The sequence below is a fragment of the Delphinus delphis genome, chromosome 9 (assembly GCF_949987515.2).
Source record: "Delphinus delphis chromosome 9, mDelDel1.2, whole genome shotgun sequence".
In the NCBI taxonomy this organism is placed as follows: Eukaryota; Metazoa; Chordata; class Mammalia; order Artiodactyla; family Delphinidae; genus Delphinus; species Delphinus delphis.
In genome coordinates this window covers 65,693,444-65,718,597 of record NC_082691.1, presented here as the reverse complement: position 1 = coordinate 65,718,597, position 25,154 = coordinate 65,693,444, and the positions used below count along the sequence as shown (strand labels likewise).

Here is a 25,154-nt window from a genome sequence, read left to right as displayed (position 1 = left end):
TGTAAAAATGCCATTGGTAATTTGATAGGGATTGCATTGAATCTGTAGATTGCTTTGAGTAGTAGAGTCATTTTCACAATATTGATTCTTCCAATCCAAGAACATGGTATATCTCTCCATCTGTTTGCATCATCTTCAATTTCTTTCAACAGTGTCTTATAGTTTTCTACATATAGGTCTTTTGTCTCCTTAGGTAGGTTATTCCTAGGTATTTTATTGTTTTTGTTGCAGTGGTAAATGGGAGTGTATCCTTAATTTCTCTTTCAGATTTTTTGTCATTAGTGTATAGGAATGCAAGAGATTTCTGTGCATTAATTTTGTATCCTGCAACTTTACCAAATTCATTGATCAGCTCTAGTAGTTTTCTGGTGTCATCCTTAGGATTCTCTATGTATAGTATCATGTCATCTGCAAACACTGACAGTTTTTCTTCTTTTCCAATTTGTATTCCTTTTATTTCTTTTTCTTATCTGATTGCCGTGGCTAGGACTTCCAAAACTATGTTGAATAAGTGGCAAGAGTGGACATCCTTGTCTTGTTCCTGATCTTAGAGGAAATGCTTTCAGTTTTTCACCATTGAAAATGATGTTGGCAGTGGGTTGATTGTATATGGCCTTTATTATGTTGAGGTAGGTTCCCTCTGTGCCCACTTTCTGGAGAGTTTTTATCATAAATGGGTGTTGAATTTTGTCAAAAGCTTTTTCTGCATCCATTGAGATGATCATATGGTTTTTCTTCTTCATTTTGTTAATATGGTGTATCACATTGATTGATTTGCATATATTGAAGAATCCTTGCATCCCTGGCACAAATCCTACTTGATCATGGTGTATGATCTTTTTAATGTGTGTTGAATTCTGTTTGCTAGTATTTTGTTGAGGATTTTTGATTCTATATTCATCAGTGATATTGGTCTGTAATTTTCTTTTTTGAGGTATCTTTGTCTGGTTTTGGTATCAGGGTGATAGTGACCTCATAGAATGAGTTTGGGAGTGTTCCTTCCTTTGCAATTTTTTGGAAGAGTTTGAGAAGGATGGGTGTTAACTCTTCTCTAAATGTTTGATAGAATTCACCTGTGAAGCCATCTGGTCCTGGACTTTTGTTTGTTGCAAGATTTTTAATCACAGTTTCAATTTCATTACTTGTGATTGGTCTGTTCATGTTTTCTATTTCTTCCTGGTTCAGTCTCGGAAGGTTATACCTTTCTAAGAATTTGTTCATTTCTTCCAGGTTGTCCATTTTATTGGCATAGAGTTGCTTGTAGTAGTCTCTTAGAATGCTTTGTATTTCTGCAGTGTCCATTGTAACTCTTCCTTTTTCATTTCTAATTTTATTGATTTGAGTCCTCTCCCTCTTTTTCTTGGTGAGACTGTCTAAAGGTTTATCAATTTTGTTTATCTACTCAAAGAACCAGCTTCTAGTTTTATTGATCTTTGATCTTTGCTCTTATTTTTTGGTTTCTATTTCATTTATTTCTGCTCTGATCTTTATGATTTCTTTCTTTCTACTAACTGTGGGTTTTGTTTGTTCTTTCTCTAGTTCCTTTAGGTGTAAGGTTAGATTGTTTATTTGAGATTTTTCTTGTTTCTTGAGGTAGGCTTGTTGCTCTAAACTTCCCTCTTACAACTGCTTTTGCTGCATCCCATAGGTTTTGGATTGTCATGTTTTCGTTGTCATTTGTCTCTAGGTATTTTTTGGTTTCCTCTTTGATTTCTTCAGTGATTTCTTGGTTATTTAGTAACGTACTGTTTAGCCTCTACGTGTTTGTGTTTTTTACGTTTGTTTCTCCTGTAATTGATGTCTAATCTCATAGCATGTGGTCGGTAAAGATGCTTGATATGATTTCAGTTTTCTTAAATTTACCGAGGCTTAATATGTGACCCAAGATGTGTTCTATCTTGGAGAATGCTCCATGTGCAGTTGAGAAGAAAGTGTAATCTGTTGTGTTTTGATGGAATGTCCTATAAATATCAATTAAATCTGTCTGGTCTGTTGTGTCATTTAAAGCTTGTGTTTTCTTAGTAATTTTCAGTTTCACTGATCTGTCCATTGGTTTTAAGTGAGGTGTTAAAAGTCCCCCACTATTATTGTGTTACTGTCGATTTCCTCTTTTATAGCTGTTAGCAGTTGCCTTATGTATTGAGGTGCTCCTATGTTGGGTGCATATATATTTGTTATATCTTCTTCTTGGATTGATCCCTTGATCATTATATAGTGTCCTTCCTTGTCTCTTGTAACATTCTTTTTTCTAAAGTCTATTTTACCTGATAGGAGTATTGCCACTCCAGCTTTCTTTTGATTTCCATTTGCATGGAATATCTTTTTCCATCCCCTCACTTTCAGTCTGTATGTGTCCCTAGGTCTGAAGTCGGTCTCTTGTAGACAGCTTATATATGGGTCTTGTTTTTGTATCCATTCAGCGAGACTGTGTCTTTTGGTTGGAGCATTTAATCCATTCACATTTAAGGTAATTATCGATATATATGTTCCTGTTACCATTTTCTTAATTGTTATGGGTTTGTTTTTGTAGGTCGTTTTCTTCTCTTGTGTTTCCCACTTAGAGAAGTTCCTTTAGCTTTTGTTGTAGAGCTGGTTTGGTGGTGCTGAATTCTCTTAGCTTTTGCTTGTCAGTAAAGCTGTTGATTTCTCTGTTGACTGAATGAGATCCTTGCCGGTAGAGTGTTGTTGGTTGTAGGTTCTTCCCTTTCATCACTTTAAATATACTGTGCCACTCCCTTCCGGCTTGTAGAGTTTCTGCTGAGAAATAAGCTGTTAACCTTATGGGAGTTCCCTTGATGTTATTTGTCATTTTTCCCTTGTTGCTTTCAGTAATTTTTCTTCGTCTTTAATTTTTGTCAATTTGATTACTGTGTGTCTCAGCGTGTTTCTCCTTGGGTTTATCCTGCCTGGGACTCTCTGTGCTTCCTGAATTTGGCTGGCTATTTCCATTCCCATGTTAGAGAAGTTTTCGACTATAATCTCTTCAGATATTTTATCGCGTCCTTTCTATTTCTCTTCTCCTTCTGGGACCCCTCTAATGTGAATGTTCTTGCGTTTAATGTAGTCCCAGAGGTCTCATAGGCTTTCTTCATTTCTTTTTATTCTTTTTTCTTCATTCTGTTCCATGGCAGTGAATTCCACCATTCTGTCTTCCAGGTCACTCATCCGTTCTTCCGCCTCAGTTATTCTGCTATTGATTCCTTCGAGTGTATTTTTCATTTCAGTTATTGTATTGTTCATCTCTGTTTGTTTGTTCTTTAATTCTTCTAGGTCTTTGTTAAACATTTCTTGCATCTTCTGGTCTTTGCCTCCATTCTTTTCCTGAGGTCCTGGATCATCTTCACTATCATTACTCTGAATTCTTTTTCTGGAAGGTTGCCTATCTCCACTTCATTTAATTGTTTTCCTGGGGTTTTGTCTTGTTCCTTCATCTTGTTCCTTCATCTTGTTCCTTCATCATTGGTACAAAGTCCTCTGCCTTTTCATTTTGTTTATCTTTCTGTGCATGTGGTTTTGCTTCCACAGGCTGCAGAATTGTAGTTCTTCTTCTTTCTGCTGTCTGTCCTCTGGTGTCTGAGGCTATCTAAGAGGCTTATGCAAGCTTCCTGATGGGAGGGACTGGTGGTGGGTAGAGGTGATTGTTGCTTTGGTGGGCAGAGGTCAGTAAAACTTGTCTGTAAAGACAAGTAAAACTTGTCTGCTGATGGGTGGGGCTGGGTTCCCTCCCTGTTGGTTGTTTGGCTTGAGGCGACCCAGCCCTGGAGCCTACCTGGCTCTTTGGTGGGGCTAATGGCAGACTCTGGGTGGGCTCACGCCAAGGAGTACTTCCCAGAACTTCTGCTGCCCATGTCCTTGTCTTCATGGCGAGCCACAGCCACCCCCACCTCTGCAGGAGACCGTCCTACACTAGCAGGTAGGTCTGGTTCTGTCTCCTCTGGGGTCACTGCCCCTTCCCCTGGGTCCCGATGCGCACACTATTTTGTGTGTGCCCTCCAAGAGTGGAGTCTTTGTTTCCCCCAGTCCTGTTAAGTCCTGCAATCAAATCCTCCTAGCCTTCAAAGTCTGATTCTGTAGGAATTCCTACCCCCATTGCCGGACCCTCAGCTTCAGAAGCCTGACATGGGACTCAGAACCTTCACTCCAGTGGGTGGACTTCTGTGTTTTAAGTGTTCTCCAGTCTGTGAGTCACCCACCCAGCAGTCACGGGGTTTGATTTTATTGTGGTTGCGCCCTTCCTACCATCTCATTGTGGCTTCTCCTTTGTCTTTGGATGTGGGGTGTCTTTTTTGGTGAGTTCCCAGTGTCTTCCTGTGGATGATTGTTCAGCAGTTAGTTGTGATTCCAGTGCTCTCGTAAGAGGGAGTGAGCATGCGTCCTTCTACTCTGCCATCCTGAACCAATCTCCAACATCTTTAATTTTATCTTGATGTAAAAATTATCAATATAAATAACAGGATGATTACTTTGTAGCTGACTCTCATGAGATTTAGTACCTGCATTTTAAACTAAGTGATCATACTAAATATGTTTAATTTGTATGGTTAAGTTTTTCAAGCATGGGCTTCTGGAATCTGTGAGGTTGCTGACTGATGGTGATCTGTATTGTTTCTGTGAAAAAAAAATTGTTTTAAACTTACCTACTAAATAATTACGGGAGTAAACTGTCTAAGTTGATTGCCATTGTACTTAATTTATTTATATATATATATATATATATATATATTTGTCAATAGTCCAAAATAATGAGTGTTATAGCATATTTTTATGCCCCATGTTGTTTAAAAGTGATACTTGTGATAAAGTACATGATTAATTCCATTACCATTACAGTTTAATAGTAAAATGGAAGTTACCTATGTAGAAAGCAGGTAATATATATAGATTTCTTACATTTTGAAGCAGTAGTTGGTAAATACTTCTTTCATCTTAGCACCCAATACATCCTTTCACTAAAAATCTGAAGGTAAGTAACTTATGTTTTGGACATGGACTTCTTTTTACCAATGTCAAATTACTTTTCTCTCTGTTTAGAGAAGCTAAAATTAATTAAAAGCTTTCCTTTTGTTATTTATAAATGTCATTTTAAACTGATTTTTGAAAGCTCTTCAAACATGGATTAGGGCTTGCTTTTTTAGTCATTAAAACTGATAGTTATTGCAACTTTAACCAAACCTATTTAGTAGTGTCCTAATCATGTTCTTATACATAATGAAGATAGTCTGCTATTAGTCATACAACTTATCAATACTTTCACATAATCTCTCATTAGATCCTCAGGAAACAGCATGATGTAAGAGAAGCAGGTATTAGAGATTAGTATCACATGCTAATTGAATGTTTACTAGGTGTTCTGCCCTGTTCTTAGAGGTTTGTGTGCATTTTCAGTGTTGTGAAAATTCATCCCTGTGAAATAGGTACTATTATTGCCCTCACTTTTCAGTTAAGAAAACTGAGACACAGACAGGTGGTAGTGGGATCATGTACAAGTTTCTCAACATTTCTTCACCTATCTGCCATATTCTTCTCTAAGTCCAGCTCCTTCACATGAGATTCTACCCCTTAATAGCTACTCAAGGACATTGCTCTTGAAATTCTCTATTTTTCTCTCCTGCATCTGCAGTTTTTCCTTTCTACTGGATTATTCCTGTTGGCATACAAACATGTTTTTTTTCTCTTCTTAAAAAAACAAAAACATGAAACAGTAAAACAAACAAGACCCTCTTTGATTCCACTTCCCTTCTAGCTGTTGCTTTATTTCTTTCCTGTCTTTAGTGCACAACTCCTTATAAATTATGAATATTCACTGTATCTGTACTCCTCTCCTGTTCTCTTGAATCCATTCCACTTAAGTTTTTACCCTACTCTTCCACCAAGATTGCTTTTATGAAGATCATCAGGGAGCTCCATGTTCCAGGATATAGTGGGGGAATAGAGAAATAAGTAGAATAGTATGAAAGAAGGACACTATGATTAATAACAAAAGCCTGGAAACACTCAAATATCCATATTGTAAACTTTAGTATTTCTGTGTAATGGAGCATTATGCATCTGTCAAAAAAAATGGGGAAGACATCTTTATACTGCTAAGGAGTAATCTCCAGGGCACAGTAAGTGAGAAAACAAGGTACAAAGGAGTATCTTGTACTATCTTTTATGTGAGAAAAGAAGGGAAATACAAGTGTATTTGTATTCAGGTTTGTTATGTTGTTAAAAAATGACAGAAGGGTAATTCAGAATTATAGAGAAAGAGGGTAGGAACAGAAGCTAAACCTCTTTGTACCTTGTTCTATAATTTTTACTTTGTTTCCATGTATGTTATATATAATTTTAAAAAGTTAAATAGAAAAAAATTCCTAAATGGTAACAAAACAGTTTAACAATGTCAGGATGGTGACAAAACTGTAAGAAGAATTATTACAAGTAATTTCAAAACTGTATTTTGACTGCATATCCCTAATGGGATATATCTAAGGACGGAAAAAAGTGACAAGAAATCTTAAACCTCATCCAATATTGTTATTATTATTTGAGATTATACATAGTAGGATAAAGCATATAAATACTTTTGCTAATGGCATACGTTTGTTAATATCATTAGCACGAAAGATTTTCAGGGTGATAGAGATACAAATAAAAAACCATATACTGTTTAATTAAAATTGGAAATATGAATATATACTCAGGGTTTAAGTTTCTCTTTCTCAAAAATACATATTTTCTTGCTCTCCTCAATGAAGAATCTTAGAAATAATAGCAAGTAACAATAAGCACTCTTAGACCCCAGATTTTGTCTCTAGATGCCATTTCCCATTAAAAGGAATCAAGGCCCCTGGAACAGTGGCTGATTCCAGGCCTGGGGAAAGAAATGTGGAAGATGAACCTGGTGTGCCCAAAAGCAAGGAAGCTCTTAGAGGTCATGTCAAAGTGACATAGGATCCAACCTGAAGGGACTCCTACTGGCCAAAGATGGTGCAATTTGAGGATTAACAAAAACAACCAGGTGGCAGTACATTGAAAAACAAAATTCCACAAGCTCACAATGATACTTAAACCAAAACTTTTTGGTCACTTCTGGAGGTTGCTTGGGCACTCATTCTGAAAACTGATTAAGGGAATAAATTGAGCATTTTTGCTGTCTTTCTTGTGTAATCTAGGTAAGCAAATGGTCGATGAGGTAAAGTTCTTTTAGAAGAAGCACAGCTAATACAGAAAGAATTAGAGAATTAGAAAATATTTTCTACCCCTAATGAAATAATGGATCTAGGCAGTTGGATCTAGGTTGTTAATAAGGTGAATGTTTGATGGCAGACTTTATAAGGGATGAATTTGGCTGACAACATTTGAACCCACTGATCAAACTTAACATGACTAAAAGTAAGTCACTCAATCCAGTGTGCTAATAATATGATGCAACAGGAAGTTCTCTTGTCAAAAAAGAACCTGAATTTAATCAACCCTCTAGATCTAACTTCATTATACAGAGAGTACAGGACATGCTGTACAATACCAGGAGGACATAGTCACCCAAATCCAGATTGCAACATGTTTTCTTCAACAAATAGCTAGGGAAAAATTTTAAAGAAGTGGAAGCTGTTAAAAAATTACAAGAGACATAAAAGCCCCATTCCATGTGTGAACCTTGTTTGTATTCTGATTTAGACAAACCATTCCTAAAAAGACATTTTTGAGCAAGTGGGAAAAAGTGAGCTGTGCTGGATATCACATTATAAGGAATTAATATTTATTTTGTTGAATGTGGTAATATTGTGGGTAGTTGGAAAAAAAACTGTTACAGATACATTCTGTTTTTTACAGGCAAAAAGAAATATGTGGTATTTGCTTTAAAACTCTCTTCCTTGCCAAAAACAAAATGGGGGTAGGTGGGTAAATGAAACAGGAACAGCAGAATGTTGATAATTGTTGGAGCTGGATATTTGGGAATTCTTGAAGATGGTAAGGGGTTTCATTTTATTCTCTCCACTTTATGTATGTTTGAGAAGTTTCAAAGTAAAGTAAAAAAAATTCGTAAGGAAAGAGCTGATAATTTTTATACAGAATGATATGACAGAGAAGTATCTATTAAATGTTTGGGCTGGTGAAAGAATGATAGTTTATGATGACTGTAGTATTTATCAAAGAAACTTCTTTAGGTTGCAGCTGAAGTAATAAGTATATTTTGGAAACTTACAAAGCATTACATAATTCATTTGTCCAGGGATTAAGTCAGTCATTATCTACTTAGCATTTAACTTATGTTATATAATTTACTGTTTGTGCTCCACTCAGTATTTATATGTATTGATTGAAGTTTCAAGACTTGTGATATGTATTTTTAAAAAAATCCTTTGTTGTATTTGGTTGTTAATATAAGAATTTTTATATGTGCATTTTAGGAATGGTACACTCAAAAATACTTCCAGGGGAAGCTAAATTATGCCTAAAAGCTAAGTATCTTGGAAGGACAACTATATCTTCCCTTGATCTTTGGTACCTAAGGACCCCTGAATCACAGATATTACTCAGTATGACTCTTTCTACTATGGTTATTTTTAATGTAAGACTTTTTTTTAGTAGCCATGTTGCATATGTAGTCTGTTTGAAGATTGTTATAGTTATTGCTTGGATTTGGCATGTTTAGTAATTGTTGATATAGCTAATATTTAACTGTTTTAATAGAATTCAACGAACATTTGCCTGTTCCTCAGTTATGAAATAGGAGGTCTTATGGGGACTCTACATAAATGCTTTTATTTAAAATACTTAATACTTGTAGTGTGAGCACTTAGCAGATTTATTTTAAGTACAGAATAAGGCAGAGATAACCAGAACATATTTCCTATTTTGGGTTGCATATGGAGATGGCACTTGAATCTCCATGCACTTGAGTTGATTTTTCTTTAGTCTTGTGTTTTTGAAAAATGTACGAAGGTATTCATGAGAATGGCAGGAATAATAAAAACAAGAATAGTTACCTAAAGCTGTAACTAAATCCAAACGGCTTTGGAATTAAAACCAATAAATTGTCCTGCAAGATGTTAGTAAAGAGTAAACTAAATCTTATGTTTACTTTTGATTAAAAATACTGACAAACAATGCAAAGCAACACTGGTGACCTTGGAATTTTATCCCATTGTTGACTGTTAATAGAAAGTCAGCCACCTTCTCATTTAAAATCTTGAAGGTTTTTAATGACAGTCACACATGGATTGCATTATGGCTGAAAATACGAACTTCCAATTTACCTTGTTTTCCTCGTTTTAAAAATAATTTGGTAATTATCTGTATTTTATTATATCTACAGTAGATATGCTACCATATGCTGAACTTTTAATGTCTTAAGTGGAATTTGGAAAAACAAAATTCTTAATTATGTCAGTTTTCTGCTTATTTGTGCCTAAAGGGAGTTTTACTTTACCCATTGTAAGGCATCTTATTCCCAACCTTAAATTTGTATAATTAGAAAAAGTTGAATTCTTTTCTTTGTCCCATTTCTTAGTTGACAAAGGATCAGAGGTTGGTGTATTCTGGCAGACTGCTTCCCGATCACCTGCAGCTGAAAGACATTCTCAGAAAAGTAAGCTTTTCTGCCACTATTTGATACCAGATACTCAGAGTGCTAGAGGAGATATGTTCTGAAGTTTTATTGATATCCAACCAGTTTAGTTTTTAGTTACTTAAGATCAACTCTTGGGTTTAGGTAACAGTTTTGTATATCCATCTGATAGCTAAATCTAAAATAGGATTATATATTTGTGTTCAGGGATTTGTTATCTTGTGTAAGAAAGCAGTACTGAGTTATCAGTAAACTGTGCAGGAGTAGAGTGCTCAAGTAGTGGTGAAGGATTTTCATTGATAATAGTCTCCTCTCTTAAATACCCTTTTGACAAAACTACGTTTTAATACAAGTTAACTTCGGTTAGGAGTTTAATTTCAGGACAGAAAATAGAATGAAGCCCAATTGGTCCATCAGTTAGCAAACTTTGAATGCTGGTACTCAGAGTTAAATATATTTGAATATAGTTTTTTTGACAGATTGAATGCTAGTTATTTTAATGGCAGCTTTTTAGCTCCTGTTTATTTGTGGAATTTATACTTTTAGAACTTTTCAAATGTTTGAGATTCTTTTTGCTTGTGAGTGTAGCAGAATTGAATATATAGCTGTTAATGTTTTGCTTTAGATCTTTGACCTAACTCAGTGTTTTCTGGATATCCCTAATCTCTCTATCCTCTCCTGTATGTTTATTGATCACCTGTGGGAAACTTTAAAAAATCTTACACTGGTATGTTCCTTCTGTTAGATAGTTGACATTTTAGTTTTGCCACTGTGACTTCTTGCTGTCATTTTCATTTTAATCACGTAGTTTCAGGTTGCCAAAGTGGTTTAATAACCTCTCTGTCTCCCTCGCTCTCTTTCCCTCTCAAAAATAGTAGAATTTGCAGCAGATTCACCCCCCCCATTTCTTTTCTTAATAGACTTTTTTTTTTTTTTTGCGGTTCGCGGGCCTCTCACTGTTGCGGCCTCTCCTGTTGCGGAGCACAGGCTCCGGATGCACAGGCTCAGCGGCCATGGCTTATGGGCCTAGCCGCTCCGCGGCATGTGGGATCCTCCCGGACTGGGGCATGAGCCCGTGTCTCCTGCATCGGCAGACAGACTCTCAACCACTGCACCACCAGGGAAGCCCCTAGACTTTGATTTTTAGAGTAGTTTTAGGTTCACAGCAAAATTGAGCAGAGGGTATAGAGATTTCCCATATACCTCCTGCCTCCACACATACACAGCTACCCCCACTAACAACATCCACGTCAGAGTGGTATAGTAGTTACAGTTGATGCCTACATTGACATCATTATCACCCCAAACCCATAGTTTCCATTAGGGTTCACTCTTGGTGGTGTACATTCTGTAGATTTTAACAAATGTAAAATGACATGTATCCACCATTATAGTATTGTACAGAATATTTCACTACCCCCCAAATCCTCTGTGCTTCACCTCTTCATTCTTTCCCCGTCTTTATCCTTAAAAACCTTTTTGCTATATGCTCTTTGAAATATATATTTATTATTTTACCCAAGTATAGCTAGAGGCTGCATATGCATACATTTAAAAAGGCTTTTGCTGCCAGAAATCATTTTCAACCAGAAGACTTAAAAGAAGAATGCCTCAGGACTTCCCTGGTGGTCCAGTGGTTAAGACTCTGCACTTCCACTGCAGGGGGCACAGGTTCGATCCCTGGTCTGGGAACTAAGATCCCACATGCTTTTTTTCTTTTTTTTTTAATTTTGGCTGCACCATGCTGCATGTGGGATCTTAGTTCCCCAACCAGGGATTGAATGCACGCCCCCTGCATTGGAAGGTGGAGTCTTAACCACTGGACTGCCAGGGAAGTCCCTTTTCTTTCTTTTTTAAAATTGCTGAGCCATCCTTTGTTCTTCTCTGCCCCCCTTTATTCTCTTTCCTTTCTCCATCTTATTTACTTGCTTTATGCCTAACTATAAATATACTCATGAAATCGCTAAGCTAAAATGCCAATTCTAATCATTTTTAGAACATTTTCCTTCAGTCGTAGTTGTAGATTTATGGCAACACATTTGGAATATTTACAGAATATAGTTCAAATATATGCTTTATGTCTGTGCATAAGTGTTATAGATAAAAACAGTTTTTGACTTAAAAAAATAAAACACTATTGCTAAAACTAAGACAAATGAGATTATAGTGAAGTTACTTGAGTTTCTTTATCGCTGTAAGGTCTCAAATAATGAAAACATTTCACTACTCAAAGTTTGTAGGCCTAAACTTCAGTGTGACTATCACAGTTCTGATATTAACATGCTAGATGTTTTTATACTGAAATAATAGATAGTGCTGACACAACTTTACAGCAGTGTTTGCTTCAAAACGGCTTGGTATACAAAATAATCATTTTTTTCATATAGCAATTCCTGAGTATTGAGACCATTTTCTAAGCATGGACAAAATATTGAATTCACAAGGGTCCTAATGACAGCAATTTATTACTAATAAAATGGCTGTGGTAGGAAGGAACTTAAGTTCTGAATTAAGTATTTCTGCTTAGCTACTGACATTTTTGAGCTGTGTATTTTCCAGTACTACTCTTTAAATGTAATCTTCTTTAATTTTAGCAAGATGAGTATCATATGGTTCATCTAGTATGTACTTCTCGGACTCCTCCCAGTTCTCCAAAATCCAGCACCAGTAGACAAAGTCATGAAGCATTGACATCCAGCAGCAATTCTGTGAGTTATTTTGGGCAGAGTAAATGTTGAAGTTTTCTGATTATCCTTTTTTGCCTTTAAAAACTAAGTGGAAAACAGAACAATTCGCTCTTGTGGGTTGTAAGACTGTGTTTTGAACAGCTCAAGTTAAGCATTTAAACTTCAATTTTAGAGATCCAATACACACTGTTATCCCCTGAAGCCTGTTCCCCATGAGTTATAATGTGCTATATGGCAGGTCAGTAATAGATCCAATCTTCAGGGGTTTAATTACTGAAATACTCAAAAAACAGAATTATGATATGGTTATATAATATAAACTCTAGGGCGAGTATTTCAGAAATATTTAAAGTATTTGATATAGTATATTTAATCAAGGTAGATTAAATTATTTAAACTTCACGTTTGCTAAATCTTCTTGGTAGATTGCTTAGTCAAGAACTTTGTTTTTTAAAATGATTGCATTTGAGCCTATATTCCAACTGTGGGAGGAATAATTACTTAACCTACTCAGTTCTTTCAGACTTGAGTATTCATTTCTCCCTTCTTATTTTTCCATCTGCTTAAAACTGTTTTGGAAAATTTAAAAACTAGTTGAACTTTTCAACTTAGATATTGTCTACAAGTTTTAGAGACACCATCTCAAATCTTTTATATTAAATTATTTTTGGTTTCCCGTAAAAGCTTTATGTGACACTTTTGGAGGTGAAAGAAAAGGACTGGATGAGTGGAAGCTTGCTTAAAACTTCCTGGGCAGGGAACTTTTGTACTGCTAAGTGTACTTTCCTTCTTGCCAAGAATCTAGCCAAAACTTTAAGGAGGGGATGAATGGCATGGGTGATATAGATACTGCCAGTTAACTGCTTCTTTAAGAAACTACATCTTCTAGTTGCTGTATTTAATTAGCATAGCCTTAATAGTATTTTCTAGTACCAGCCATGGGAGTTTAGCTTACATTAAATTGAGATATGTTTTGTCAATAAACCTAAGGGTCTTTCTATGTTTCCTACCTTGCATAAGAAGGGACAAAACCCTGGCATTGGCATAGAGTTCTGTGTATAGTCTTTGGACACAGTTGTGTTGCTCCTCTTTTTGTTGACAAAGAACCTTCTCACTTTTCTAGTGGTTCCTCGTTCATGATTTCATGTCATTAGTATATATATTCAGTTTTTTTAAGGTGTGTTATAAAAATCTAAAAAGTATCAAAGGAGAATTAAGTTGAATTCCTCTTAATTTTTTATGGCAGATAAATTTCAGTGGGACTTGAAAATGTCTTAAAAATCTGTTCATGAAAGAGTTATCCAATAAGGCCAGAAGTAATTAGTTCTAGAGAAATTAGGCTGTGCTGCCAAATGGCTAGGCCTTTCTTCTATTAATTTTTTAATGAACACCATATTTTGATGGTCCCTTTAACAAGAAATCATGCCAAAAAAGAACACTTTCCAGGTCATGTGCCTGACAATCAGGCTCCCTAGTAAGGTTTCTGGTGTCTGTGTGGTGTGGAATAACATCTTAAAGCTTTTGTTAGTTTTGCAAAAGACCAGTGTGTCCTTGGGCCATTTCACATGGCAGGACTAAGGAAGGTAGAGAGGCAAAAAGACATGCTGTAAATAGGAAGGCAGTACAGGTAAATGCAATTTTAGTGAACTTGGAAGGATGTTGAAATTATTTTGTACCCAGCTTTTTAAAGTGGGGAATTTATATAAAATGTAATTGTGTTTTAAATTTACATAAAACACTTGACAAACTATTTTCAAGCAGTAGCAAATTGAGGTGGTCTTCAAGAGATTATATTGTTTGAGGTTATTGAATCTGTGAGTTACTGACATCACTGAAGCATGAGAATTTTAAAATCCTGTTTGGTATTTTGTTCATGTTGTAAAAAAACAATATTTGTTGGTGGTATCTATAAACTAATAGAATTTTACAACTGAAAGAAATCTTGAAAATCTAGTTCAATCTCATTTTTTATAGGAAAGCTGAGACTCAGGGGTTAAGTGAATTTTAAGGTTATGTTCCTTGTTAATGTCAGAGATAACACAAAATTCTAGCATGTTCCTCAATATTTTAAACGAGTATACTACTAATAGCATGTTATACAGTAGCTGTTATACAGTAGTAGTTCATAGTAACTGTTTAAGTGACACAGTTATGAGTACCATTTATCAAACACTTCCTATGTGTTAAGCATCATGAAAAGAGCTTTGTATGAATTTAATTTTCACAAATTTTGTGTGCTATTTTTTTGTATATAATTACTACTCAGCCCTTTATAGTTGAGAAATGGACTAATGTGTAATTAAATGATTTTGATTTTCTAAACTCTTCAGTCTCATAAGAATTAAAATATCTACCTATTAAGCTGGGCATAGGAGTCAAATCAGTAAATTTCTAAAATTCACTCTTTGCAGAGGGATTTCATAAGTACATTTTTAGCAATGTGTCTATAATATTGTGATTGTAATGAATTAAATCTCCTTGAAAAAATAATTACATTTTTGTTTGTAGAGTTCAGATCTGTCAGGATCATCAACTCCATCATCCAGTCAAGAAACCTTGTCTTTAGCTACCAGTTCGTCCTCAGAAGGATTGAGGCAACGAACCCTTCCACAAGCACAAACCGACCCAGCACAGAGTCATCAGTTCCCATATGTAATGCAAGGGTGAGTGAAACTGATAGCTGTGGGCCTCTTAAAAATCTGTGACTCCAGACTTTCATGGTAGCCCCCTTCAGTAATCAAAGTACGTTTGAAATTTACTCATATACCTAATTATATGTTTTGAGAATTAGAGGGTTAGGTGGAGCAGTGCTTTGTTTTTTTTTTTTTTTTTTTGGCTGTCTCACACGGTTTGTGGGATTTTAGTTCACTGATCAGGAACTAAACCCCGGGCCCTCTGCAGTGAGAGCATGGAGTCCTAACCACTGGACCGCCAGGGAATTCCCAGGAGCAGTGCTTTTTTTTTTTTTAAGTGAATGGTGTTTTGTTTTTTAATTTATTTATTTTATTTTTGGCTGTGCTGGGTCTTTGTTGCTGCACGTGGGCTTTTCTCTAGTTTAGGCTAGCGGGTGCTACTCTTCATTGCAGTGCACGGGCTTCTCATTGCGGTGGCTTCTCTTTTTGTGGAGCACGGACTCTAGGCGTGAGGGCTCAGTAGTTGTGGCCCGCAGGCTCTAGAGTGCAGGCTTAGTAGATGTAGCGCACGGGCTTAGTTGTTCTGCGGCATGTGGGATCTTCCCGGACTCGGGCTCAAACCCATGTCCCCTGCGTTGGCAGGCAGATTCTTAACCACTGCACCACCAGGGAAGCCCAGGAGCAGTGCTTTTGAAAGCTGGTTGTACATTAGAATTGTCTAGGGCAGTACTTTTCAGTCTTTAATGTTAGTGCTAATCACCTGGGGATCTTATTAAGATGCTGGTTCTGATTCAGTAGGTCTTATGGGGCCTGAGATTCTGTATTTCCAGCAAGCTCCCCTGTGATGCTGATGCTTCTGATGCTTAGAACATACTTTGAATAACAAGGATCTAGGTAACTAAAATTTTTGTTTTTACTCAGTCTCACTATAGGTCTATGCAAATTAGTCTTCTGGGGAGCAGATGGGTGAATAAGAGTGTTCTTGGAAGAGTATAGGGCCCAGTAATATGCTTTTAAAAACTTCCACTGGTGTTTATGATCAGTGAGGTAACAACTGAGGTAGAATAAAACTGTGATGTATTATGAAGATATGCTAACCATTGCATGTTATCCAGAGTCTTTCTTGGAGGAGTTTACTCAAGAAGCTTGCTATGGCTACCTTATATTTAGCAATTACAGCAGGCCTCTTGGGTTAGGCAGTTCTAGGGGGGAATGCAGTCGACAGCCACAGCATATCTTTCAGACAGCTCAGAAAGGAGGATCTTGGAGAATACAGTTTAGACCTGGGTTATGTCTGAAACCAGAGTACTTTTGAAGTAAAGGAAACATGAATAATAGGTAACGATAGTTGTTTTGTGTTGCATATCATGCTGTGGGACTGCAGTGTGTGACAGTGCTCCAGATCCATGATGGTGAGGCTGGAAATAAGGAAATGGCTAGGACTCCTCAGAATGGTAGTAAGTGATATAACCAAGGAGTAGCCACTGATTGTTATGCCAAACAGGATGTAATAACATACAGGTACTTTCTACTTAGAACTTTAAACTTAATTCAATTCTTAATGCAGAAAAACAAAGCGGAGTATATAGCAAAATATTTAAAAGACTCATCTGTCTCATATTCTTGAGTTTTTCTTCTAAAAATAAGTGTTTAGATTAGGCTGATTGTAGACTTTTATGAAGCATCCTATGAAACTATCAATATTTTTGTTTTCAGAAAATGATTATTACAAAGCAAAATTTAGTTATTTATAAAAAACAGTGTTGTCACGGTTTACATTATAGAATAATGGCTTAAAATACTTTCTGTCTTATGACAGTGATTCCTTTCCTGTCTTTTTTGCAGAGTAAGACAGTTCAGTTCCTCTTAATTTATACAGAGTGATTTTACTAATATTTTACCAAATACGGTGGTAGTGATAGAAAGTGAGAAAATTATGGATATAATAAACCTGGAAGAATATGTAATGACATGTTAATAATAGTTATCTCTGCACAATAAGATTTTTAACTCTCTGCACAATAAGATTTTTAACTCTTTCTCATACTTACAGTGAATATATTTTGTAATAAACAAAATAAAGTATGTAAAGTTGCATATCTTCAGAATAAGACCATGGTTATCTTGGGAAAAGATTAATAATTTCTTTAGGCTGTTGAGAAAATCAACAAACTTTGGAGACAAAGGCACTTAGCTCTTAGAAGTATATAAAACAGATTAGAAAAATCTGAAATAGTGTTTATTTTGCTAAAAATGAGTATTAAGATGATAAGCAATAAAATCCTTAAAGATTTGAGCTTCACTTAGGGAATCTATTACTAGATGAATAATGTTTTAAATCAGGAGGGCAGTATAGCTTAGCGGATGTACAGATTCAGGAGCCAGCCTGCCTTGGTTTGAATCCTGGCCCTAACCACTGACTAACTTGGGCAAGTCTCTTCTCTACTTTGTTTCAGTTTGCTCATGATCTGGAGATAACGGTACTTATCATACAGGATTTCTGTGTGGATTAAGAGTTCATGTATGTAAAGTGTTTACTGATGTGTTAGCAGTTATTTATAAATTCATTCATATTTATAAATGAATGTTGTACATTCATTCAGCAAACAGATTTATAGTCATCTGTGAGTCTGATACACTGAACATTTGAATGAATGCCAGTGCTAGGTGCTGGAAAATGAATCTATATTTGGAAAGAGCACTTTGTGATTTACAAAACAATTTAAGTGAAAGTTCAGTAAATAGGTTATTCAGTTCAACAATGAACGTGATTTAATTTCATCTTATAGTTGTAATTTTTTACTAATGAAGACTTTACATCTGTCCTTAAGTAAATTTTATTGAACATAGCCTTAGCCTTAAATGTACAAGAGCAGTAATTTAGTGACCTTGAAGAATTCACCAACAAAATATAATCTCTGCACACCTTTTTTAGACTTCAGTACAGCTTATGTTTAACTAGTCACATGTGTTTTCCACCATGTAGGTCTCAATCTTTAGTGAACTTGTTAAAATTGCTAAATTGTGATCCCTACTCCCTGAGTTTTTGAATCACTAGGTTTAGGGTAGTGCTTAGGAATCTGCCAACTTAACAGCATTCTGGGAACCTCACTTTTTAAGAAGCTCTAATGCAGGTGATAATTTGCCCATCAAGATCCTGAGGAAACATGAGAAGACCAAACAGTACATGTATATCACCACATTGGCTATCCATTTATAATGTCACATTTATAAATCTTGACTGACTATTTTGGACTCAGTGTGCTGTGCTGTCATATTTATTTAACTCCAAAAACTGCTGACTGGTTTATAGAATACCCACTGTTATGTACACTCAATTTTCCCCCCGAAATAGTAACAACCTTGTTTTATAATTACTAAAACTGAAAACCTACTCATTGTACCCTTCTGTGTTATCCGATTTTTAATAGTAAAAATCGCTTATAACCCACCACCCAGAAATAACTGTTGCTAACATTTTTGTAGTTTCCTTCCAAATAATTTTCTAAGTATGCTTTTTAAATAGAAATATCATATACTATTTTATTTTATAAACCATTTAAAAAATCATAGTGTAGCCTGGACATAGTTCCAGATCAAATATAAATCTACAACATTCAAAGTCTGTATTAGCAATAAGTTTAGCCAAGGAGGTGAAAGAGCCATGCACTGAAAAGTATAAGACAATGATGAAAGAAATTGAAGACACAAATAAATGGAAAGATATTCCATGCTCATGGATTAGAAGAATTAGTGTTGTTAAAATGTCCATACTACTCAAAGCAATCTGTAGATTCAGTCAATCCCTATCATTATTCCAAATGATATTTTTCACAGAAATAAAACAAACAATCCTAAAGTTTGTGTGGAACCACAAAAGACCTCAAATAGCCAAAGCAATCTTGAGAAAGAAGAGCAAAGCTAAAGGCATCACACTCCCTGATTTCAAACTATACTATAAAGTAACAGTAATTAAAACAATATGGTATTGGCATAAAAACAGACACATAGATCAATGGAACAGAATAGAGAACCCAGAAATAAACCCATACATATATAATCAATTAATTTATGACAAAGGAGGCAATAATATATAATGAGGAAAAGACAGTCTCTTCAATAAATGGTGTTGGGAAAACTGAACAGCCACATGCAAAAGAATGAATCTAGACTACTATTTTATACCATACTTAAAAATTAACACAAAATGGGAATTCCTTGGCAGTCCAGTGGTTAGGACTCCGTGCTTCCACTGCCAAGAGCACAGGTTCAATCCCTGGTTGGGGAACTAAGATCCTGCAAGCTGTGGGGCATGGCCAAAAAAAAAAAAGTTACCTCAAAATGAATTTGACTTGAATGTAAGACTTGAGATGCTTCTAGGAGCTTGACCAGGTCCTCACAGTAAATACCAGAGAGGAATTCCTTCGTGTTTCTAGCAAGCAGAGGAGAAAAGAAAATGATTTTGAAATAACGCCAGACCTTTCTGTTCTTCTTAACAAGGTCTGCCCTCAGGAGAAACAATTTTACCAGAACATCACATGCTAGGGTTTATCAGAGCCTAACCTACTTGGTGCTTCTCAGTATTCCTTCCCCTTAGGTGGACAGGATGGGCGGAGGGGATTGGAGTTGAGTGTTTCCCTTCCCCCAAGTATGGTTCTTTTTTGTCTTTAGAATTTATCCTATTACAGTTAAAATACTATGTTTTGAAGTCAGTAGAATAAATCTTCTCTGTGTGATATGCTGCAGACTTGATACACGAGTTCATTTGTTTCCGTATCTTTGAATTTTTTTTATGTCTTGTTATTTTTTCTTTAGCTTTTTTCTTAATGGCATAAAACATTTCTATGGTTCCAGTCTCAAATCTATAAAACAAGATACATTAAGAGCCCTGCTTTCATTTTATTCCCTTTTCCTGTTCTCTCTCTCCCCATAATACGTAACTACTTTTATGACTTTTTGGTTTTGGTTTATCCTTCCACTGTTTCATAGAGAAAATTTAAGAAAGTGTGTATACACACACGTACACACAATGTGTATACACACATATAAATATATCCTTTTCATTCTAACATTAAAGATAGCATATTATACATATTCTGCACCTTGCTTTTTAACAAAATATCACATAACAGAATATACAGGAGGTCATTCTGTGGGAGGATATGGAGATTTTCATTCCTTTTTACATCTGCACACCAATTCACTGACTGCATAAATTGTGAAATCCACTCTCCTATTGATGAATATTTGAGTTATTTTCCATCTTTACTTTTACAAATAGTGTTGTAATGAATAGCTTTGTGCATATATCATTTCAGATTTTTGCCATTTATATTTAGGATAGACTCCTAGAAGTAGAAGTAGGTCAAAGTAGATAGATCAGAGAATAAATGCCTTCATAGGACTGGAATTAAAAACAGGTGACGTAAGCATGCTGATAAGTGCTATGATAAGGTTCTCTCTTTTCAATCATGAGCTACTGTCCTTGTTTTCAGTTTCTCTCTGTTATTAGGGGAAAGGAGGCCGGGAGTGGGAGTAGGCTGAGTGTGTGGTTCCTAAGAGGGATGAGTACGTACAAAGGCTTAAAAGGGCAGACATGTGAAAATTTTTTCCATATTTCATATTTCTTTAAGCAATTCTCAGGAGCGGAATTACTTGGGCAGTTGAGTATAAGTGAACATTTTTAAAGGTATTTAATTTTATGAAATTGTTTTTTAAAGCCTTATTCCAATTTATCCTCCTGGCGATGAAAGAGTTGGGTTTCACTTATACCCCTTGCCAACACTGGATATTGGCAGATAAAAAATCCCTATCTTTATTTTATTTGCATTTATTTGGTGTCCTAATGATTATTTCAATTTCTATGGGTTCTTTATATAGAAAAGATATTAACTAATATTTATTGTAAACATTTTTTTCTAAGCTCAGTATCTTTAAATTTTATGTTGTCAAATACGTTATCTTTTTTGTGCTTTCTTCTATTGTTTATAAGTTAGGAAAGTCTTCCTCCTTCCATAGTTTTGGTAAATAGTCAATTCTAATTGCATCTAGATTTTCTGTGGTTTAACTCAATACTTTATTTTAGTCTACTTGAAACTCATTTGAATATGGAATGAGGTGAACCTTTAAACTCCCTTCCCCCAACCACCAATTTGGTCATCACTTTTCCCAGCTCCAAATAATAATTCTCTATTGTGTTATTTAATGATGCATCCTCTAGAATATATTAAATTCTTATGTAATATGTTTCATTACTCTATTATTATGTGCTTTAACAGTAACTTTATCATTTCATATCAAATAAACTCTTTTTTCTTGTTTTCTGTAGAGTACCAAATATATAACATCTTGTCTGAAGGATAATTAACACAATGGAAAATTGTAGTATACCAACCTGGGCCTGGAATGTACCTTAGCAATTATACAGTCCACTAGTTTTTAACTTATTGGTGAGAAAGGGAAGAAGCATATGGGAATCATCTAGGGGAATTTATTAATTTATTTTCTTGACAACATAGTTTCAGTAATCACATTTATGTTTTTGGCTGCAGGAAGGTGAGGTGGGAAGCTATAGTAATTTTTTCTAAGTGATTGTTAGAGGCCTTTTCTTCCCTTGACCTTTAAAAACAGTGACAAAGTCCAGCCTTCACATTTAACAGTTGAAGTAATGGACTTGTGTGAGGTTATATTTCCTCTTAGTGGTAGAGATCGGTTGAGTTCTACTTTTAGGGGGATGAGTTTTTTCTTAGTTGGAAATACTAAGAAAATTTAAATATATACCTAGATGCAGACTAATATTATGGCTAATACTTGATTTAGATAGTTTTCATTTTGCTCAGAGGCATCAGTTCACTGGGGGAAATGCTAACAGCATTTATACAAATGCCAAAACATTTATATAAATGTTTTATAATACGTCTCTGCTCCAGTGGTATGGCTTTCTCTCCAGATTTGATCACTAACTGATATCTTTTTAAATGTATAGGTGGGGTAAGGTTCTTTTCCTCTTCTTATACAGGACTTGTTTATCAAGAGCTGGGAGGAACTCTCATGGAGGATTCTCTGCTTTTCCTTCTTCATTCAGTATGTGGGAAGGCTTGGGAAGTAGTGGGGAGGGCTGCATTCAGGAGGCAGGAGGATCTTCTGAGGATGGGAGCCACTGTATGGCTCCTATTATTCCTCCAAGGATGAGGAAATTTCAGGTTACATGCAGGAGAGTTGATGCCTTAATCTAGCACCAAGTTGCCTTTAGTACAGTTTGTTGATAAGTCTTAGCCTCCCAAGCTCTTCTAAATTAGGTTTCTATAATCAATTTTTACTAATTGTATGTTAACATTCTTTAGAATATAAAATTAAAGTTCATGAATTTGTTAATTATTCTTGTCTCACTCTGGATAGATCAAACTAATATTAGCTAAGATAAAATTCAAGTAATAGGAAGAAAAGGAGAGTTACAAACTTCACAAATTCTGCATTTACTTATATGTTTATCCCTGTAGTTGTCTTGAGGTATGCGAATTTCTGCAAACCTCACATTACACACTTTGAAGTCATATTCATAGTTAGTGGTAGGGGAGAGTAAAAATAAAAACAGCTAACATTTACTGAGTACGGACTAGCAACCCTGTGAGGAAGATTCTATTATTAGCCCCATTTTAGAGATGAGAAAACTGAGGCATAGAAAAGTTAAATGTGGGCTTCCCTGGTGGCACAGTGGTTGAGGGTCCGTCTGCCGATGCAGGGGACACGGGTTCGTGCCCCGGTCCAGGATGATCCCACATGCCGTGGAGCGGCTGGGACCGTGAGCCATGGCCGCTGAGCCTGTGCGTCTGGAGCCTGTGCTCCGCAACGGGAGAGGCCACAACAGTGAGAGGCCCACGTACCACCAAAAAAAAAAGAAAAGAAAAGAAAAGTTAAATGTGACCACCCACAAATTTTACTGAATTAATGTTCATTTTTTATTTTACAGTTGATAGGTGGTATGTTTTAAATAATATTTTATTACTAATGTAAAATATCCTTTTGCTAATTCCCCCAAATTTAGGGTTTTGGTTCTCAAGAAGAATGTACTAAAAATGTAATGAAAGTATTTTTTGACTTCTGTGCTGAAATGAGAAGATAGCAAATGTTTAATCTGGCCGCACATTTGCTTTATTTTTCCATTAAAATTGGGCTGTGATGTTACTTGTTCTGTATACTTGGGGTCAGGGTCATCTTACATAAGCTATAATGTCTTACTTGAGGAATGCTGAAAATAAGTATTTTTCATTAAGATTTAATACGTTTGTCAATGGATTACTTGTAGTTCAGAAATAAAAATGTAGAGAAATGCTTTCAACTTCTTCTGGAGCATTAAAAGACATTTCTTTATTACTCGATTTTAGAAATGTAGACAACCAGCTTCCTGGGCAGGCTGTTCCGGCTGGATTCCCTGTGTATCCCGCTTTCAGCCCACTGCAGATGCTATGGTGGCAACAGATGTATGCGCATCAGTATTATATGCAATAGTAAGTTAATTTGAGTTTATTTTTTTACTCATTGTGGTGTTTGCTTTATTTTCTTTCTGATTCTAAGTAAGTTGATTTGGGATTTCATTTACTGATGTGTTTCATTGGTTTTTAAAAATTATTTTAAAGTATTTGGCTAAAGGAAAAAGGGTTCACATCCTGTTCACATCAACTAAACCTATTCTTTGCTTCTCTCTCTCTCCCCTAATTATATTTAGCAGTATTCAGGTGCTTTCTTTAATAGAACATTTTATCTATTTAAGAGGAGAAAACTTAGGAAAGTTTCACTGGAAGGCAGCAAATCTACGTGAAGGTAGGATGTCGAATAAAAAAGGGAATAGAAAGAACCATATGCCAGGGAGGCTCATATTGATGTAGGGCTCAGCTGTGGCTAATATGCTCTCTGGACTGTTGGTATTTTAGTAAGTCTTGCTTCTGATCAGCATGGAACAATCTTAGTACCAAATACAGTTTCTCGGTTTTCTTTCTTCTGGACTTCCTGTGTGTTCATTTAACATTTCTAGCTTCTCTTTAATGTTTTCCTGTCCTTGTTTCTGTGATTCTGTCATCCTCTTCATTCTTTTTCTCTTTCTGATCACTTATTTTGTGTCCTTTGTTTTTTCCCTTTTTCTAAATGGTAACATTTCTTGTTCAGTTAGGTATTTGTATACCTACCATGTGCCTTGTGATAGTCTGGTAGGGAAGATAGGATTCAGTCCTGGGCCAGTCATCTTGGATTTCCTTTTTCCATGGCCTTAGTTGTTAGCTCTCTGTGATGACTCCCGTTCTTCATCTTCTGTGCCTCCTCTTGTGTCTCCACTTAATTGTTGGAGATTTCCATAGAGAAATTTGCCTTTCCCTTAAATGCAGCATGTCTGAAATTTAACTGCACCATCCCCTTAAGTGCATTTTCCTTCTTGACTTCCTTGTCAGTGATACTGTCTCTTCTTAATCATCCTCCAAGCTCTTAGCCTTAGTCAGCTTTGATTCTGGCTTCTGTTATCCCTGAATCCAGCAACTTACCAAGATGAGTTAGTATGTTGTTTCTAGCTTCCGTCCTTCCCTATATCTTACTTTCAATATTTTGTGAAGATCTTTTCTAATGTTAGACCCACTTTACTGCAATCACTTTTTCTCCTTTTAGGCTCTTTACTATATTTCATTGTACTACTGCCAGGTTAATTTGCGTAACACATAATTGAGTCTGTCATTCTCCATCCCCTAAAACATCTGATGGCTCTCTTGCCTACAGTGTGAAGTCTGTATCCTTATCCTTCCTCTAGACCTTACCCCAGGAAGCTACCTGCTTTATTAACTTCATATCCTAATGCTCTCCTGTATAACCCCTTGGCTACAGGAAGGCTCTTTATACCTTACCTGTCGCCATAGTAATGGTTATCATTTGAGTGACTGCTTTGTCCTTAGTACTCCACTAGATGCTTTACACCCCTTGTCTTGTTTATAACCTCAAAAGAACTGTGTAAGATAAGTGGGGCTTATCGTAGTTTGCTACTGAATCATATAACCTTATGTACATCATTTAACTTCTGAGCCTCAAGTTTTCACATTTAATGAAATAACTCACCTATGAATCAGAATGTCCATGAGATAGGAAGTGTTTTGGAAATGAAAGACCCCTCTACATATACAATGTATTAGATAACTGGCTTAAATATAGGCTTTTGTACCCTAGAAAACTTCTATTTTATATTGCTATCTTGATTTTAAAACTTTATTGTAGAAAAATTTCAACATATAAAAAGATAGAAGAGTG

At 35.7% G+C, this 25,154-nt stretch overlaps 1 protein-coding gene across 6 annotated transcripts in view; it reads left to right on the top strand.

The window, feature by feature from the left end:
• Positions 1 to 25,154, top strand: part of HERPUD2 (HERPUD family member 2) — a 42,129-nt gene that overhangs the window by 13,477 nt on the left and 3,498 nt on the right. Inside the window, exons 1-6 of one of the 6 annotated variants that reach the window (XM_060020713.1) lie at positions 1,226 to 3,913; positions 8,394 to 8,554; positions 9,497 to 9,574; positions 12,148 to 12,261; positions 14,749 to 14,903; positions 23,258 to 23,380. In XM_060020713.1, the coding sequence (XP_059876696.1) occupies positions 3,790 to 3,913; positions 8,394 to 8,554; positions 9,497 to 9,574; positions 12,148 to 12,261; positions 14,749 to 14,903; positions 23,258 to 23,380 (755 nt within the window). In that variant the 5' untranslated portion in view covers positions 1,226 to 3,789. Of the gene's footprint in view, positions 1 to 1,225; positions 7,954 to 8,393; positions 8,555 to 9,496; positions 9,575 to 12,147; positions 12,262 to 14,748; positions 14,904 to 23,257; positions 23,381 to 25,154 lie in introns of those variants that run through there. The other 5 variants (XM_060020712.1, XM_060020714.1, XM_060020715.1 and 2 more) reach the window with 5 other exon arrangements.